This window comes from Danio rerio, chromosome 20, assembly GCF_049306965.1.
Source record: "Danio rerio strain Tuebingen ecotype United States chromosome 20, GRCz12tu, whole genome shotgun sequence".
NCBI lineage: Eukaryota > Metazoa > Chordata > Actinopteri > Cypriniformes > Danionidae > Danio > Danio rerio.
This window is the reverse complement of record NC_133195.1, coordinates 14,242,305-14,259,207: the sequence shown is the minus strand read 5'-3', so window position 1 is coordinate 14,259,207 and position 16,903 is coordinate 14,242,305. Positions and strand designations below refer to the sequence as shown.

Sequence of the window (16,903 nt, the reverse complement as noted above, 5' to 3'; positions counted from 1 at the left end):
TTGACCTAAATGCATGTAAATGCATAAGGAAAACTCAAAACTTCGTGAAATCAGGTATGTACATCTGAGATGTGATTTTTAACAAGCATGCAACATTTTGTGAAGATAGGTCAATAGGTGGCGCTATAACAGTAGAAAAGGTCTCAAAAACACTAATTTCCATTGCTATTTGACCATAATTTGTATAATATGTGTTTATTGTAGACAGCTTTTCATAAATATACTTGATCTGACATATTATATGATAGGCCTGCACATTCTGATCACTTTGGCATGAAATCCACTGCTGTAACTCAGACCATCCATTTATTATTCACCATTATTTCAAACAATACTTTTAGGAACTCGTCCCTGCTTTTTTGCTCAAATTGAACAAAATCAATGTTGTACAAATGTCTGCACTGTCTAAATCAGTAATTATGAAAAACAATTGAACTTTTGTGCATAAATGAGCTTGATATATTTATCTGAAGAGCACAGTGTGTTCATATGCTTCCACAAAGGATCTAAACATGCATTACTAATATAAACCACTAGATGACAGCACAAGACCTCATAATGTTGGTTTAAAGTCACTAAATGTCCATTAAAGATCATTCTGAATCACATCTTGACATGGCATAAACTCTGTTATTGCATTTAAAAGCTGATTTAGTACCAGGTTACCACTTCATTTATGTAGGCTTTATATTTTTACCATTTATTACATTACATCATGGATTTCTTTAGGGTCAGCCTTAAATGTTGGGTTGTCCTACATCTAAATTGCCTAAATGGCAATTAGTTTGCCAAATGCTCGAACCCCGTTAATCGCCGCTTGCGGCTATATTTATTATTATTCTTCTTCTTCTTCTTCTTCTTCCGTTTCTTCCGCCGGATTTGAATGGCAGCCCATATAGGCGTATGCGGGAAAGTTGTATAATTTGGCACAATGATAGAGGCCAGTATTAACATTAATCAGGCCAATTATGAAGTCTCAAAATCAAACTCTCTAGCGCCACCACTTGTCCAAACTTTCACGTATGTTTATCATCATAACTTTTGAACCGAATGGGCTACAATCAAAATTCTTTTTTCCTCTGATTCCTTGGCTCAGTCCGATTCAAACGCACCCTATGACGTCATTTTCCGTCATGAATTTTTTCGCGCTATTTTAAATTTTTCGAAAAACCTGTTTGATCGAACTCGTCCTACGCCGTGTCTCCGATTTTCACCAAAATGTAATCACATGATCTACAGACCATGCCAACCAAAAGTTATGGAATTCAAGTTGATTAAACCAACCGTTTTCGTTTAACTTGCGAACTAATTTAACGTAGAACTTGCGAAAATGGACTTGAGGCGATATCTCTGTAACGCTTTCACCGATTCACACCAAACTTGGTGTGTGTTATGACAACTAGGGTCTAAGGTTAATTGCGGAGTTTCGGCGCACTGCCCCCTAGTGGTCCGGAGATACTAAAAACTTGCTTTTTGGCTTATAACGTCTCAACCTTTCGTCCGAAACTCATGAAACTGGTCTCATTACATTCGGCAGAGCATGCCGAGTCGAATGATGTCTGATTTTCACAGGTCAGCCATTTTGGGCGTCGCCCATTTCGATTTTTGGCCAAAAATGCTATATTTTACCAACACATTCACATATCATTACAAAACATGGTATGCATCTTCAACCCCATGCCCTGAAAGTACTCAAAAACGTCTGGAGCAGCGCCACCTTATGGCCAATAGTGCTTGGCCCCTTAATTGCTGCTTGCAGCTATATTTATTATTATTATTCTTCTTCTTCTTCTTCTTCCGTTTCTTCCGCCGGATTTGAATGGCAGCCCATATAGGCGTATGCGGGAAAGTTGTATAATTTGGCACAATGATAGAGGCCAGTATTAACATTAATCAGGCCAATTATGAAGTCTCAAAATCAAACTCTCTAGCGCCACCACTTGTCCAAACTTTCACGTATGTTTATCATCATAACTTTTGAACCGAATGGGCTACAATCAAAATTCTTTTTTCCTCTGATTCCTTGGCTCAGTCCAATTCAAACGCACCCTATGACGTCATTTTCCGTCATGACTTTTTTCGCGCTATTTTAAATTTTTCGCAAAACCTATTTGATCGAACTCGTCCTAGGCCGTGTCTCCGATTTTCACCAAAATTGAATCACATGATCTACAGACCATGCCAACCAAAAGTTATGGAATTCAAGTTGATTAGACCAACCGTTTTCGTTTAACTTGCGAACTAATTTAACGTAGAACTTGCGAAAATGGACTTGAGGCGATATCTCTGTAACGCATTCACCGATTCACACCAAACTTGGTGTGTGTTATGACAACTAGGGTCTAAGGTTAATTGCGGAGTTTCGGCGCACTGCCCCCTAGTGGTCCGGAGATACTAAAAACTTGCTTTTTGGCTTATAACGTCTCAACCTTTCGTCCGAAACTCATGAAACTGGTCTCATTACATTCGGCAGAGCATGCCGAGTCGAATGATGTCTGATTTTCACAGGTCAGCCTTTTTGGGCGTCGCCCATTTCGATTTTTGGCCAAAAATGCTATATTTTACCAACACATTCACATATCATTACAAAACATGGTATGCATCTTCAACCCCATGCCCTGAAAGTACTCAAAAACGTCTGGAGCAGCGCCACCTTATGGCCAATAGTGCTTGGCCCCTTAATTGCTGCTTGCAGCTATATTTATTATTATTATTATTATTCTTCCGTTTCTTCCGCCGGATTTGAATGGCAGCCCATATAGGCGTATGCGGGAAAGTTGTATAATTTGGCACAATAATAGAGGCCAGTATTAACATTAATCAGGCCAATTATGAAGTCTCAAAATCAAACTCTCTAGCGCCACCACTTGTCCAAACTTTCACGTATGTTTATCATCATAACTTTTGAACCGAATGGGCTACAATCAAAATTCTTTTTTCCTCTGATTCCTTGGCTCAGTCCGATTCAAACCCACCCTATGACGTCATTTTCCGTCATGAATTTTTTCGCGCTATTTTAAATTTTTTGTAAAACCTATTTGATCGAACTCGTCCTAGTCCGTGTCTCCGATTTTCACCAAAAATGAATCACATGATCTACAGACCATTCCAACCAAAAGTTATGGAAGTTAAGTTGATTTGACCAACCGTTTTCGTTTAACTTGCGATCAAATTTAACGAAGAACTTGCAAAAATGGACTTGAGGCGATATCTCTGTAACGCATTCACCGATTCACACCAAACTTGGTGTGTGTTATGACAACTAGAGTCTAAGGTTAATTGCGGAGTTTCGGCACACTGCCCTCTAGTGGTCCGGAGATACAAAAAAAACTTGCTTTTTGGCTTATAACGTCTCAACCTTTCGTCCGAAACTCATGAAACTGGTCTCATTACATCCGGCAGAGCATGCCGAGTCGAATGATGTCTGATTTTCACAGGTCAGCCTTTTTGGGCGTCGCCCATTTTGATTTTTGGCCAAAAATGCTATATTTTACCGACACATTCACATATCATTACAAAACATGGTATGCATCTTCAACCCCATGCCCTGAAAGTACTCAAAAACGTCTGGAGCAGCACCACCTTATGGCCAATAGTGCTTGGCCCCTTAATTGCTGCTTGCAGCTATATTTATTATTATTATTATTATTATTATTATTATTATTATTATTATTTGTTTATTTATTTATTTTATAGTAGATCAGTGGTCCCCAACCTACGGGCTGTAGATCGATTGGTAGTGGGCCACACAAGAATTCATTAATTATTTCCATTTTATTTGTTATTTAAATATGAACTTTTTTTTTTTTAGCTTTTCTTTTGATGACCCAACTCTGATCTTTTATTTTGAAAACCCTTCCATTTTAAAATTGACCTTTTGGTTACATCTCGGTCACTTGAGCTCCCAAATTTAACCCACAAGCTAGCAAAATGAGTAAGAAATAGATGTTTTTGTAAATTTTCTTTGCGAAGGGGAAAGGCCCAGTGAAGGACCCACAAACTGCCAAGGAATGGATCCGCAACCCCTTTTATCAACAAATTAGATGATTCCAGCATGTCTGTTCAAGTAGATCAAACTGCTGGAGATAACAAATTATGTCTTTTCTGTTTGCAAGTTTGTTATTTTCAATAGAGGCACAGACATGCTCGCAGCTTCCAGGGCGCTTCAGAATGCTGCAAGTGCACTGCGAGTCACTTGATGAAGTGACCTGTCAGCTTCATATTTTGTATGGAATTTACACATTTTGGTAGACTTATTATCTCAGATAAACACCGAACACCCAAACACTGCAGTGCTTTTTAATTTTCTCCACAAATAAAACTTGTATCAGAGCTTTGAATCAGAAGCTTTGTCCACTCTTTCTCAGTCACTTTGCTGATTTTAATCTTGGAAAAAGTTTTGAAGGGAAAATTCACCCAAAACTGAAAATGCTTTCATTATTTACTCATCTTTCACTTGATTTTTGTTGAACATAAAATAAGTTATTGAGGAAAAAAAGTTGGAAAACAATAATAATTGACACCCATAGTATTAATTTGGAACCAGTTTCTACATTCTTCAAAATAACTACTTTTATACTCAACAGAATAAAAATAAGGGTTGGGACATTTGATAAATTATCAATGGAGGGACAGTAATCTCTCAAATCCCATACATTTTTTTTTTTAGATTTTTTCAAGTCATATGGCCAAGTGATGATAGAACTTGTGAATGAGTGAATTGAATTGAAGGGTGAATGAAGAGTTTATTGCAACAATAAAGATTTTTTCACTCTCCTGTTGTCAACTTTTGTTTTTAGATTCCTCTGGAATCCAAAACCAACGAGATTGAACAGAAAGTAGAGCCTCATAACGATTACTTCAGCACACAGTTCCTGCTCAACTTCTCCATCCTGGGCACACACCAGGTATCTGTTGAAGCCTCAGTGGTGGACACCAGTGGGATTGAATGGAAGACCGGCCCTAAAAACACTGTTTCGGTGAAGTCTCTGGAAGACCCATATTCCCAGCAGCTTCGGCATCAATTACAGCAGCAGCAGCAGAACGTCCCGCAGCCTGCAGCCCAGAGGAACATCAGCACACGCTTCCAATAAAAACACAACCAATACATACTGCAGCATAATAATGTTCTGTGGTGCTCTCCTCATGGACTTTTGTTTGGAAGCAGCATTAGGGTTCATTTGGTCACTGTGTAATAATAAATACGTATACTTTTTCTTTGTTTTCTGCAGCTGACAAATGATCGGCCTGCATTTGTAATAAAATAACTCATTTACATTGCTAGCTGCATTTATTATATTATAGATAATGTGTAGTTTGTTCAAAAATTCGGCAGTGCTTTAAAATGCCGGAGGACCACCAGAACTTATCTGAAAAGGTATATAAAGTGGATTCCTTGCAAGCGGAAGTCTACTACCATTTTTTAAATGAAATTTAAAGGGGACTAAGGCGATCATTTAGTAGTGTACAGTTTATAAGCTAATCGCAAAAGTTTTAGGGGGGCTAAAGTGACACCTATGCTGTTTTATAATTTGAAGTCAATGTTTCAGCGAAACATCAGTTGACTTGTCGTGGTCTTCAAAAAACTCATAATATTTTCTCACAGCTTCTGCGGTTGCCAGGGGGTGGGGCCACTTTAGGCAGTTATGCGGCACTGGTTGTCTTCCTTTAGCCCAGACAAAAAAGAATGTGAGCCTTAAGTGGACCACCTGTACAATGGCAAAGGGGGCCAATGATTCAAATTCATAAATGGGCCATTTAAGGAAAAGATTTGGCTGTCATGGCAAAATGTAATCTGAATGTGAGCCTAATGTGTCCCATGTGTAAAATTAAAAATTTGGCCCAAATGATGAAGGACAAATGTGGGCCACAGTTGGCAAAAATGTGGCATAGTCATTTAAGGGTAATCTGGGTCTAAACATACAGTGGCTCACACATGTAAGTGCAAATGTGGCCCAATTATCTTTAAGACACATGTGTTCCACTTTTGGCAAATATTTTGCACAGTAAGCTCTGGCTATTGTAGCTGTTAGCGTAATGTGGCCCAGAGAAGATATGGCAAATGTGGCCCAGTTATCTTAATAAAACATATGTGGACCACATAGACTAAAGTCACCATCATGGAGAAAAGTGTTTGCTTTTGTTGGGCTCATAGCCCTGAACCTCTTAATATAAATTTTGTTTTGAGCTGCTGTAATTTTTAAGAACTTTGCATGAAAAGTGTATTCATTACAGCAAACAAGCCAAGTAAACAAACAAACAAACAAACAAGCAAACAACAAGACTAATTGAGGCACAACCTGTGATGAAACAATATAATTCACTGTTATTAACTGTTACGCCCTCGAGGCGAAACAAGAAAAAAAGAGGGGGAAGCCAAAAGTCACTTTAAAAAAGTTTTATTTTTAAGCCAACTGTGATCAAACATTAGGCAAAAACGCCCTGCCAACTCTCATGCCGCTGGTCTCCGTCCAACCCTTAGCTGGAAGAGTCTCTCTCAAACAGAGGCAGGACGCTGATAAAAGAGCCCTCACTTATTAAAGCCTGATTTATACTTCTGCGTCAAGTGACCGGCGTAACCCACGGCGCATGCAACGCGCGTGGCTGTGCATTTATACTTCTGCGCGCTGTCTCTGTTGGTCTGCATTAACACTTCTGAAACGCTAGTGGGCAGTGAGGTGTTAATGTTTCTCTGTGTCGAGTTTCTTCGTGGCTTTTTTGCTTTTCCTGAACACTTCCGGGATGTACAAGTGGCTCAAACTCGCTCATTTTGAGGCAGGAACTGGTGGACGTGCAACAACTTTAACTATGAGGTAAACACAAAACAAAACTTTCCATCCGGAGCTCCTTCACGGGACTCCACACTTGTAAACAATCGCTCGCGCCATTCGTGCGACTCTCGGTCCCGCCAGACTCGTCAGCGCTACCAAGCCGACCAATCACAGAGCTTACGCTACACGTCGTTGCGACGTGTAGTTAAGGCTGATTTATACTTCTGCGTCAAACGCCGGCGTATGCTACGGCGCTGACGCATAGCCCTTCGCCGTGGCCATCGCCGTCACTGACGTGCACCTCTCAAAAAATGTAACTACACTTCGCAACGATGCGTAGCGTAAGCTCCGTGATTGGTCGGCTTGGTAGCGCTGACGAGTCTGGGCGGGACCGAGAGCCGCGCGAATGGCGAGTACCGTGAAGGAGCTCCGGATGGAAAGTTTTGTTTTGTGTTTACCTCATAGTTAAAGTTGTTGCACGTCCGCCGGTTCCTGCCTCAAAATGAGCGAGTTTGAGCCACTTGTACATTCCGGAAGTGTTCAGGAAAAGCAAAAAAGTAGCGAAGAAACTCGACACAGAGGAACATTTACACCTCACTGCCAACTAGCGTTTTGGAAGTATTAATGCAGACCGACAGAGACAGCGCGCAGAAGTATAAATGCACAGCCACGCGCGTTGCCTGCGCCGTGGGTTACGCCGGTCACCTGACGCAGAAGTATAAATCAGGCTTGTTTGAGAGGTGCACGTCAGTGACGGCCACGGCGAAGGGCTATGCGTCAGCGCCGTAGCATACGCCGGTGTTTGACGCAGAAGTATAAATATGCCTTTAGACTCAGGTGTTCCCCATCCATTTAATTATGCCCCGCAATGTTACAGCGCATCTGTAGAGGGAGCAAAACGGCATGGACTAAAGCCTGATCGAACTACAGTTCGAACCGCTGTGGTTTAAAGACCGTTCTTACAATATTTTAAAGAATTCATTAGAAAAAAACAGCTGACCTCGTTTTTCTCCGTTTTACTGTCTCTGGGCTTTTGTACTTCCATTTTAAACCAAATAATAATGGTTGTGGTAAGATTAACCGTGCTTTTGTAGTTTAAAATAATGGTATTCAGTCATGTTTAAACAAATAAATACCACATTTTCTGTAATAAACCGTGGTTAATTTTTCTTTCTCGATCTTAGTTAATTAACATAACTCATATTTATTTTATATTTTTATTTAAAGTCATCATACACAAAAAAACTGAGATCAGGACAGGTATCTGATGTTACTGTATTTAATATAAAAGTGATCATACATGAAACACCTGGGATCAGGACAGGTATCTGATGTTAACTAATATAAAAGTGATCATACATGAAACACCTGGGATCAGGACAGGTATCTGATGTTAATGTTATAAAAGTGATCATACATGAAACACCTGGGATCAGGACAGGTATCTGATGTTAATGTATATTAAAGTGATCATACATGAAACCCCTGGGATCAGGACAGGTATCTGATGTTACTGTATATTAAAGTGATCATACATGAAACCCCTGGGATCAGGACAGGTATCTGATGTTAATGTATATTAAAGTGATCATACATGAAACCCCTGGGATCAGGACAGGTATCTGATGTTAATGTATGTTAAAGTGATCATACATGAAACCCCTGGGATCAGGACAGGTATCTGATGTTAATGTATGTTAAAGTGATCAGACATGAAACCCCTGGGATCAGGACAGGTATCTGATGTTAATGTATGTTAAAGTGATCATACATGAAACCCCTGGGATCAGGACAGGTATCTGATGTTACTGTATGTTAAAATGATCATACATGAAACCCCTGAGATCAGGACAGGTATCTGATGTTACTGTATATTAAAGTGATCATACATGAAACCCCTGGGATCAGGACAGGTATCTGATGTTAATGTATGTTAAAGTGATCATACATGAAACCCCTGGGATCAGGACAGGTATCTGATGTTAATGTATGGTAAAGTGATCATACATGAAACCCCTGGGATCAGGACAGGTATCTGATGTTAATGTATGTTAAAGTGATCATACATGAACCCCCTGGGATCAGGACAGGTATCTGATGTTAATGTATGTTAAAGTGATCATACATGAACCCCCTGGGATCAGGACAGGTATCTGATGTTACTGTATGTTAAAATGATCATACATGAAACCCCTGAGATCAGGACAGGTATCTGATGTTACTGTATATTAAAGTGATCATACATGAAACCCCTGGGATCAGGACAGGTATCTGATGTTAATGTATATTAAAGTGATCATACATGAAACCCCTGAGATCAGGACAGGTATCTGATGTTAATGTAGCCTATAGGCTATAATATAAAAGTGATCATACACGAAACACCTGGTATCAGGACAGGTATCTGATGTTAATGTATATTAAAGTGATCATACATGAAACCCCTGGGATCAGGACAGGTATCTGATGTTACTGTATATGATATATAAAGTATTTGACACAAAAGCCCTGGGGTCGGGACAGGTATCTTAAGTAAAACCAGTATTAATGTAATCTGAGAGGTATCTTAAGTTAATTTGTTTAATATAACATACACTGACTTCACATGAAACACCTGCGATCAGGAGAGCTATATTTTGTTCTGCATATAAAAGGCAATGGACACGAAACCCCTGCGATTATGTACAGGTATCTGAATCAAACGGCTGTTTTCACAATTTGCGCATGATCCGTGACCTATGCAAATTTACAGGTAGGCCACGCCCACTCAATGACGTAGTACCGTTTTTTTTTTTATTAACAATGTTGAACAGTAACAGAAAGGCATTAATACTTATTAGAATTACACAAAAGACTGAGATAACAATCAAATTGCATACAATTACAATCTTACCATCCTCGTTAATAATACAACATATATAAATAAAAAAAATAATAAAATTAACAAAAAATAAATGCTAAAGAAACTTAAGTAGCAGGGGAGTTAAAGTCTTTAAAATATAAAACCAAAATCATCCAATGATGAATATAGATTTCTTGCTTTTTGGCTTTTCATCTCTCTTAATGTCTTCATTGGAAAAACAAGTATTCAATTGTTTCTATATCTACATTACAAAACTGGCATACATTTGAGTCCTCAATATTGAATTTTAACCTTAGAAATTCTTTTGCAGGATATATGTATTCATAATTTTAAAGTGCACTTCTTTACATTTAGGATTAACAGGATATGGAAGAAATCTTTTTCTGATATCATAAATAATTTTCTTATCATAATAAGACAAAATATAAGCTCTCTTAACAGGTCCTGGAAAACAACACTGTGTTAGACAATCTCTCAAAAATTAGTTTGAGCATTTTCTATCTGTAAAGTTAACATTTTCTATCTTAAGATCAATTATTTTGGGATTTATCGTTGAATATTTTATTTGTTCCTTTACAAGGTTAACCATTTGCAATGGTATATTCTTAATAATTTTATCATATCTTTTAGGAGAACAACTTATTTGGTATTTTCTACAGAAAGCATCATGACTCTACATATTTCCTGAATCATCCATAACAAGTGTTATTGACCATATGCCATTCTTCCACCATTCGTCAATAAAAGAAGATTTTCTATTCACCAAAATACTCCTATTATTCCAAATAGATATGTTATAAGGGCTAAAATTATGTTTAAATATCAGTTTCCAATGTAATAGCACTTGTTGATGAAAAGCAGAAAGTTTTATAGGAAGTTTAGACAATTCAAAATCATTCTGTAATAAAAAATTAATACCACCACATTTCTTAAATATAAGTGTTGGAATCTCAAACCAAAAAGAAGATTAATTTTTAATGTAAGATTGTAGCCATTTAAGTTTAATGGCCCCATTCATTATATCAAAGTCTAGTGTTTTAAGACCTCCCTCCTCATAATCTTTAATCATATCACTTTTACGTATGTAGTGATTTTTCATTTTCCAAATAAAATCAAAGTTCAATTTGTTTACTGCTTTTATCTTTTTTAGCTGACACTGCTAAGGAAAAACATGGATAAATGAATCTAGAGAGGCTTTCTATTTTCGTTAACAAGATTCTACCAAAGATTGTCTCTCTGTAATCAACTGGTTAATATTAATTGACAGTTATCTAAATTTCTGTCAAAATTTAAATTTTTTAATTTTTTTGTTTTTTTAGATAGCCAAATTCCTAAATATTTAATTTAAATTTTATTTTCCTTTTTAACTAGAATATTATACAATGATGTATTGTTGTGATCATGGATGGCCATTAACTCGCACTTTGACATATTTAACCATAAACCTGAAGCTTCTGAGAATTTTCTTATACACTGGAGTGCTAAGGGAATTTGCTTTTCATTTTCCAAAAAAAAAGTGTCGTACACTCTCAGAAAAAAAGGTACAATGAGGGTACAATTTTGTTCCTAGAGGGAACAAAATATAAAATTGTACCTTTAAAGGTCCCATATTGGTCCTTAGGGTACAATTCTGTACCCAAATGGGCTATAAAGGTACAAATGTCCAGATTTAGGTTTGAAAGGTACATTTTTGTACCTTTTATAGCACATTTGGATACAAAATTGTACCGTAAAGGACCAATTTGGCACCTTTAAAGGTACAATTATATATTTTGTTTCCCTATAGGAACAAAATTGTACCCTCAGCTCATGATAAGATCAAGACACTATATAACACTAATTTAAATGTATTAATACTAAACATTAATACTAAAATACATAATTTAAAAATATAATAAATAAATAAATTGATTGAATTAAATATTTTAATAATTAAATTTTTTTCATGTATTTAAATTACATTTTTCTCAAAAATGTTAATAATTTAATTTATAATTGAATGTAATTTTAATCATTAAAAACGTAAATACTGGTCTGCTTACTGTTTAAGACCCTATAGTAGGCCTATATGGGATGTAGAATAAGATCCATGCAGAGTGACAGCATCTTCATACAGGTGGTGATGTTGCTGTCTCTTTAAGAATTTGGCTTGTTGAGACGTTATAGTAGTGTTTGTTACTGAGTCGGTCCGTCGAGTATGCTGGCTGTTTACGCAGAACTTCGCACGCTTTTCAAAGAAAAGTCTATTTTGGAGTCCACACTTTTCAGGTAAGAATGTATTACAGATATATTTTCAGTCTCATTTTTACATGTGAAGCCGTGTTCTGTTGATTTTGTCTGACTCTCCGGTCTCGGCTTTCCCCCGCTTTAAGTGCTCCGGGCTGGCCTGCAGGATGGAGTTTGCTAAGATGTCTGCAGCTTATTAAAGAAGTTAATACAATGTGATATCGAAGTCACCGAGGGACATAACGTTATAGACGGTGAGTACTATATGCTGTTAGTTTTCTCGGTGTAAAAGTTCCCTTTGTCGCCTACGTTACGTATTCGCGCCTTATATCTTACGTTACGTTACTGCTTTATTAATAAGTGTTGCCACGGCGGAATATAATCGCAACCCAATTAGCAAATGAGGTGGATTTTGTGCTCTTTGGAGTGTGAAGTTAATCTATATATTCAGGTTATATGTGTATAATCTGCTTGTAGACTTGCATACCATTAAAACAATTGGAAAGGGGAAATGGCCTGAGGAAACAACTAGGGGTCATAAAAGAAGGGATGAAAAGAGAGTGGTAAAAGAGCCTGAGGTGTCTCAGGAAACAGATGTCAGAGGTGGTATTTGGGGTCAGGGGTTAAACTAGGAGGTATCTTGTGTAATATATGGAGAACAAAGGAAAACAACGGATGTAAAAGGGTATTTAAATAAGCCAAGAACAGGAGTGAGGCAGAATTTTTCAGACAGAGATGCTACTGGGGGTCTCCTGAAAATTCTCCTTTGTTGTCGACAATAAAGTATATTCTTCTGATATTCATAACCTCCAGACTGAGTTTGATTTAGTAAGAGAAAAACCAAGAAAACCACTACACAAAATACACTCGGTCCAGCTGCGGCGGCAGAAGCGCGACGCTGCCGTATCCGTGCACCGGAATCGGGCCGTGACCTGTGAGTAATGTGCGGTGTGGCCCGGAGCTCGCGCGACTAAAGTCCTTATATACCTTGATATAAAACCTTTTGTTATTAATACTGGTATTTGTAATTATCGATAATGTTTTATATTTTGAGGCCATTTTTCTAGCCACGGTTGACCGCTGAAATGTAATTTTAGACGGTTATATACACCGCCATTTTGTGAAGAAAAATCACAATTTTGTCACCGGCAAAGCGACTGATTATGTAAACGTGGCTAGTTACAAACGTGGCGTGTGTATGCTTGTACATATCTTCGTTTCAGTGTCTAAGTTACATTAATGTTGAGAAGTGTCCACAAACTCTCATGTCCAGAATTGTTGGTGCTTTACTATCGTTTAACGTTATACTTATGTTAATGTAGAATTATTAACATACCATGTTGTATAAATCGACGTTTTAAGTTATACTTTGTTCTTTAATGTAATAATTTGTCTCATCTGTTCTGAAACTGGTACCTTGAGCTATTTTACCTATTTTATTAATATCTCAAAATAAGTAAATAGTTATTGCTTTATCTTATTGCTTTCCAGAAGTTTTTGAAGTTTCCAATTGTCTTACAGGACAAGATTGAACAACAGAATGCAGCCTAACAGCATCAGACCAGTGAAGGCATGTCATATGAAAGCATGGCTCAGTTACAAGATGTAAGTATGTCTCATTATCTATACCATGGTTTTAATGGCTTACATACTATTTTAAATTTGTAGGTTTTTACTTACAAACAACAATAAATGTACACCCACATGTTTAAAATTATTTTCTAGGTTTTCATCGAAAGATGAGAGATCAACTGAAGAATGCTATGGATCTGACTCTAAGGTACTCTTTCTAAACTTTCTCCACTTGATTATTATTATTAAATTCTAGCTTTGGATGGATTCATTCATATTTGTTTGTATGCCACATCTTATGTTCCAGGAATTGATTTTACAGCAGCACTTCTCATGTTGCCAGCCTTGTTAAGCGAGACACTTCAACATTTCGTTGTGCTCCGGTGCGTATGTTGTTTTCTGTTTAGTATATGCTGTGATAAATGCATTTTATAATGCTTGATATTCTTTATATTAGGATGACGCAGTGGGTAGTGCTGTCACCGTACAGCAAGAAGGTCGCTGGTTCGAGCCTCGGCTGGGTCAGTTGGCATTTGTGTGAGGAGTTTGCATATTTATCCAGTGTTCGTGAGGGTTTCCTCCAAGTGCTCCGGTTTCCCCACAAGTCCAAAGACATGCGCTATAGCTGAATTTGGTAAGCTTATTTGTCTGTAGTGTATAAATGTGTGTGTGAATAAGTGTGTCTGGATGTTTCGTAATACTGGGTTGCAGCTAGAAGGGCATCTGCAGCATAAAACATATGCTGGATAAGTTGGTGGTTCATTCCACTGTGGCGACCCCAGATTAATAAAGGGACTAAGCCGAAAAGAAATTGAATGAATGAATGAAATTTATATTAGTCTTTTAATCTGTGATACTTTTTTTTTAATCATTAAATATTAATTATTTTACTTTCTATGCATGTTGATTTTCTCTTCATCAGTGATAGAGTGACTGATATTAATGTAATTATTGCTTTGTCATTTACAGTGAACCATCTTCACCACATCCAACAGTTCAAGTACAGGAGGAGGCCACCGACTGGACAACTGTGTTAACAAGACGAGTCACGGCAGTCTTCAGAGTTGATGGGATTGCGATTGGCCGGGCTGATGATGTGGACGAATATACATTTTTGACATATCCATCTTATTAGAAGAACACCTTGATGTTTCTGCAGTGGAATATTTTGAATGAACGGTGGACTGTGACAAGCCTCGATCTACTCCAGTTACCAGAGGGATCAACCTTGTTTTTTTGTTTCTCTACATGCTCTTGGGATAATCACAATCATCAAGTTAATCCAGCACACTGCTCTCATTCATGCATAAAGCAAATTTTTAAATAACTTGTGGTCCTAATGACTATCAAAGAACATTTTTCAGATATGAGTGCTTTACATGTCATGTTTATCAAAAGCATAAACACATATTGTGTTACAACAAATTACAACTCCACTTGAGGATGATGAGGAGTAATCTACTGATGTTGAGGAAGAGGCTACTGATGTATTTGGTTTTCTGCACTGTTGAAGCAATTTATAGAGAAACATTGCCTTTATTCTGAAATACAGAGAAAATGTTGATGACAAATTATTTATTATGACCGAGTATTCTGACTAAAGACAAATACTTTGGACTTTATAAAGTGCAGTACTTGATGTAGCCTGTGTAATGGGTTTATAAATCTTAAACAGTTTTCTTGTGGTCTTTGTATTAAGTGTAGATTATTTAGTTTTTATTCTTATCTAAATTGTTCTTTTTACTGTTTTACATGTCTGCTTTATACTTGCTGTGTAATTTTATTTCTCAACACATTCAGTTGTGAGTTGTAATGAAATATTTTTACATTAGTAAATAAAAATGGACATCTGTGAACCAAAATATTTTATTTATTTATTTGTGCATGCAGTCACCAATGGATCAAAATGCCTGGGTCAGTACCCTGAAAATACTATATAATATAAAAAGGTACATTTTTGTACCTTCAGTGTCTAGGGTACAAAATTGTCCCTTAAAGGGTACAAATGTAGAAGGTACAATTTTGTACCTTTAAATAGAGGTACAAATTTGTACCCTTAAGGGTACCACCCCAGTGACGGGCCATTTGTACCCTAAAAGGTACAATTTTGTACCTTTTTTTCTGAGAGTGTATCATCAGCAAATTGACTGATAATAAACTGTTTCCCTTCTAAATTAGTACCGGATACATGTCCTATTTTAATAAAAATAGATAACATTTCTGCAACCATGATAAAAAGTAACGGTGAACAGGCACATCCTTGCCTAATGCCTCTTTTTACCTGGAAACGTGGGCTTGTACCTTGTGTGAGAGATACAGAGCTGTTTATATCTTTATAAATCATTCTAATAATGTTTATAAATTTGGGACCAAAACCAAAATGATTAAGTGTCTGAAAGATAAATGAGTGTTCCACCATGTCAAATGCCTTATAAAAATCCAAAAATAAAACAAATCCATCTTCTTTAATTGGATATCCATATTCAATCAAATCTAGGATTAGCCTAATATTATTGTGACCTATATGTTTTAAAAAAACAGACTGTGTCTCACTAATGATTTGTGATAAACCAGTTTTTAATCTAAAAGCCACATTTTAGTAAATATCTTATAATCTGTATTTAAAAGAGTTATGGCGTGTAAATTATCTAACAATCTCTTATCTTTATTTGGTTTTGGTAACATAATTATTAGGCCTTGTTTCATGGTTGGTAAAAGCTCATTTTTTGTATACATTCCTGTAAAGCTTCAAACAGTAGATATTTTAGGTCATCCCAAAAAAATTTATAAAAATCTATTGTTAAGCCATCTGGGCCTGGTGATTTACCAGGATTACTGTGTTTAATGGCTGTATCAAACTCTTGTAAGGATATGTCTGATTCACACACATCCTTAAATACAGTATCAATTGAAGGGATATGATCTTTTATATCCTGGAAAAAAGAATTAGAAATACTAGGGGAAAATTAGATGTATATAATTTAGAATAAAATTTGAATACCTCTTTTGCTATTTCTTTATGGTTTGAATGTTCAACATCATTCACAATTAAACGTTTAATTGATTTCCTTTCTTGTCTCCTTTTTTCTAAATTAATAAAATATGAACTATTTTTTTCACCCTCTTCCAGCCACTTTGCTCTAGATCTCACATACGCTCCTTTGGCCTTTTTAATATACAAGTCATCTAGCATGAAATGAAGCTTAATAAGTTTTTGTCCCTCCTCTTTTGACATATTTTGATTACAACATTTATTTATCTCTTGAATTAATTCTAATTCTTTTTCATGTTTCTTTTTTTATCAGATTTTTACTAAATGTAATTGAAAACTCTCTAATTTTATGTTTTAAATATTCCCATTTAGTACCACTTTGCATTTTTTTACTTTTAACTTCAGCTATTATATATATATATATATATATATATATATATATATATATATATATATATATATATATATATATATATATAT

General features: G+C 36.5%; 1 protein-coding gene and 2 long non-coding RNA genes across 4 annotated transcripts in view; all 3 read left to right on the top strand.

The window, feature by feature from the left end:
• The window catches only part of ints7 (integrator complex subunit 7), a 122,736-nt gene extending 117,459 nt beyond the window's left edge, over positions 1 to 5,277 (top strand). Inside the window, exon 19 of one of the 2 annotated variants that reach the window (XM_021468353.2) lies at positions 4,800 to 5,277. In XM_021468353.2, coding sequence (XP_021324028.1) covers positions 4,800 to 5,093 — 294 coding nt within the window. In that variant the 3' untranslated portion in view covers positions 5,094 to 5,277. The remainder of the gene's footprint in view (positions 1 to 4,799) is intronic. The other variant, NM_173267.1, reaches the window with a different exon arrangement.
• Positions 5,278 to 8,182: 2,905 nt separating this feature from the next.
• Positions 8,183 to 9,690, top strand: LOC141379255 (uncharacterized). Its single transcript, XR_012395764.1, has 3 exons — positions 8,183 to 8,270; positions 8,330 to 8,742; positions 8,802 to 9,690. It is a non-coding gene; the product is annotated as an uncharacterized lncRNA (long non-coding RNA).
• A 1,992-nt stretch (positions 9,691 to 11,682) lies between these two features.
• On the top strand, positions 11,683 to 16,494 carry LOC137488623 (uncharacterized). Its single transcript, XR_011007726.2, has 7 exons — positions 11,683 to 11,901; positions 12,006 to 12,113; positions 13,381 to 13,464; positions 13,585 to 13,639; positions 13,739 to 13,814; positions 13,889 to 14,065; positions 14,401 to 16,494. It is a non-coding gene; the product is annotated as an uncharacterized lncRNA (long non-coding RNA).
• The last annotated feature ends 409 nt before the right edge of the window (positions 16,495 to 16,903 follow it).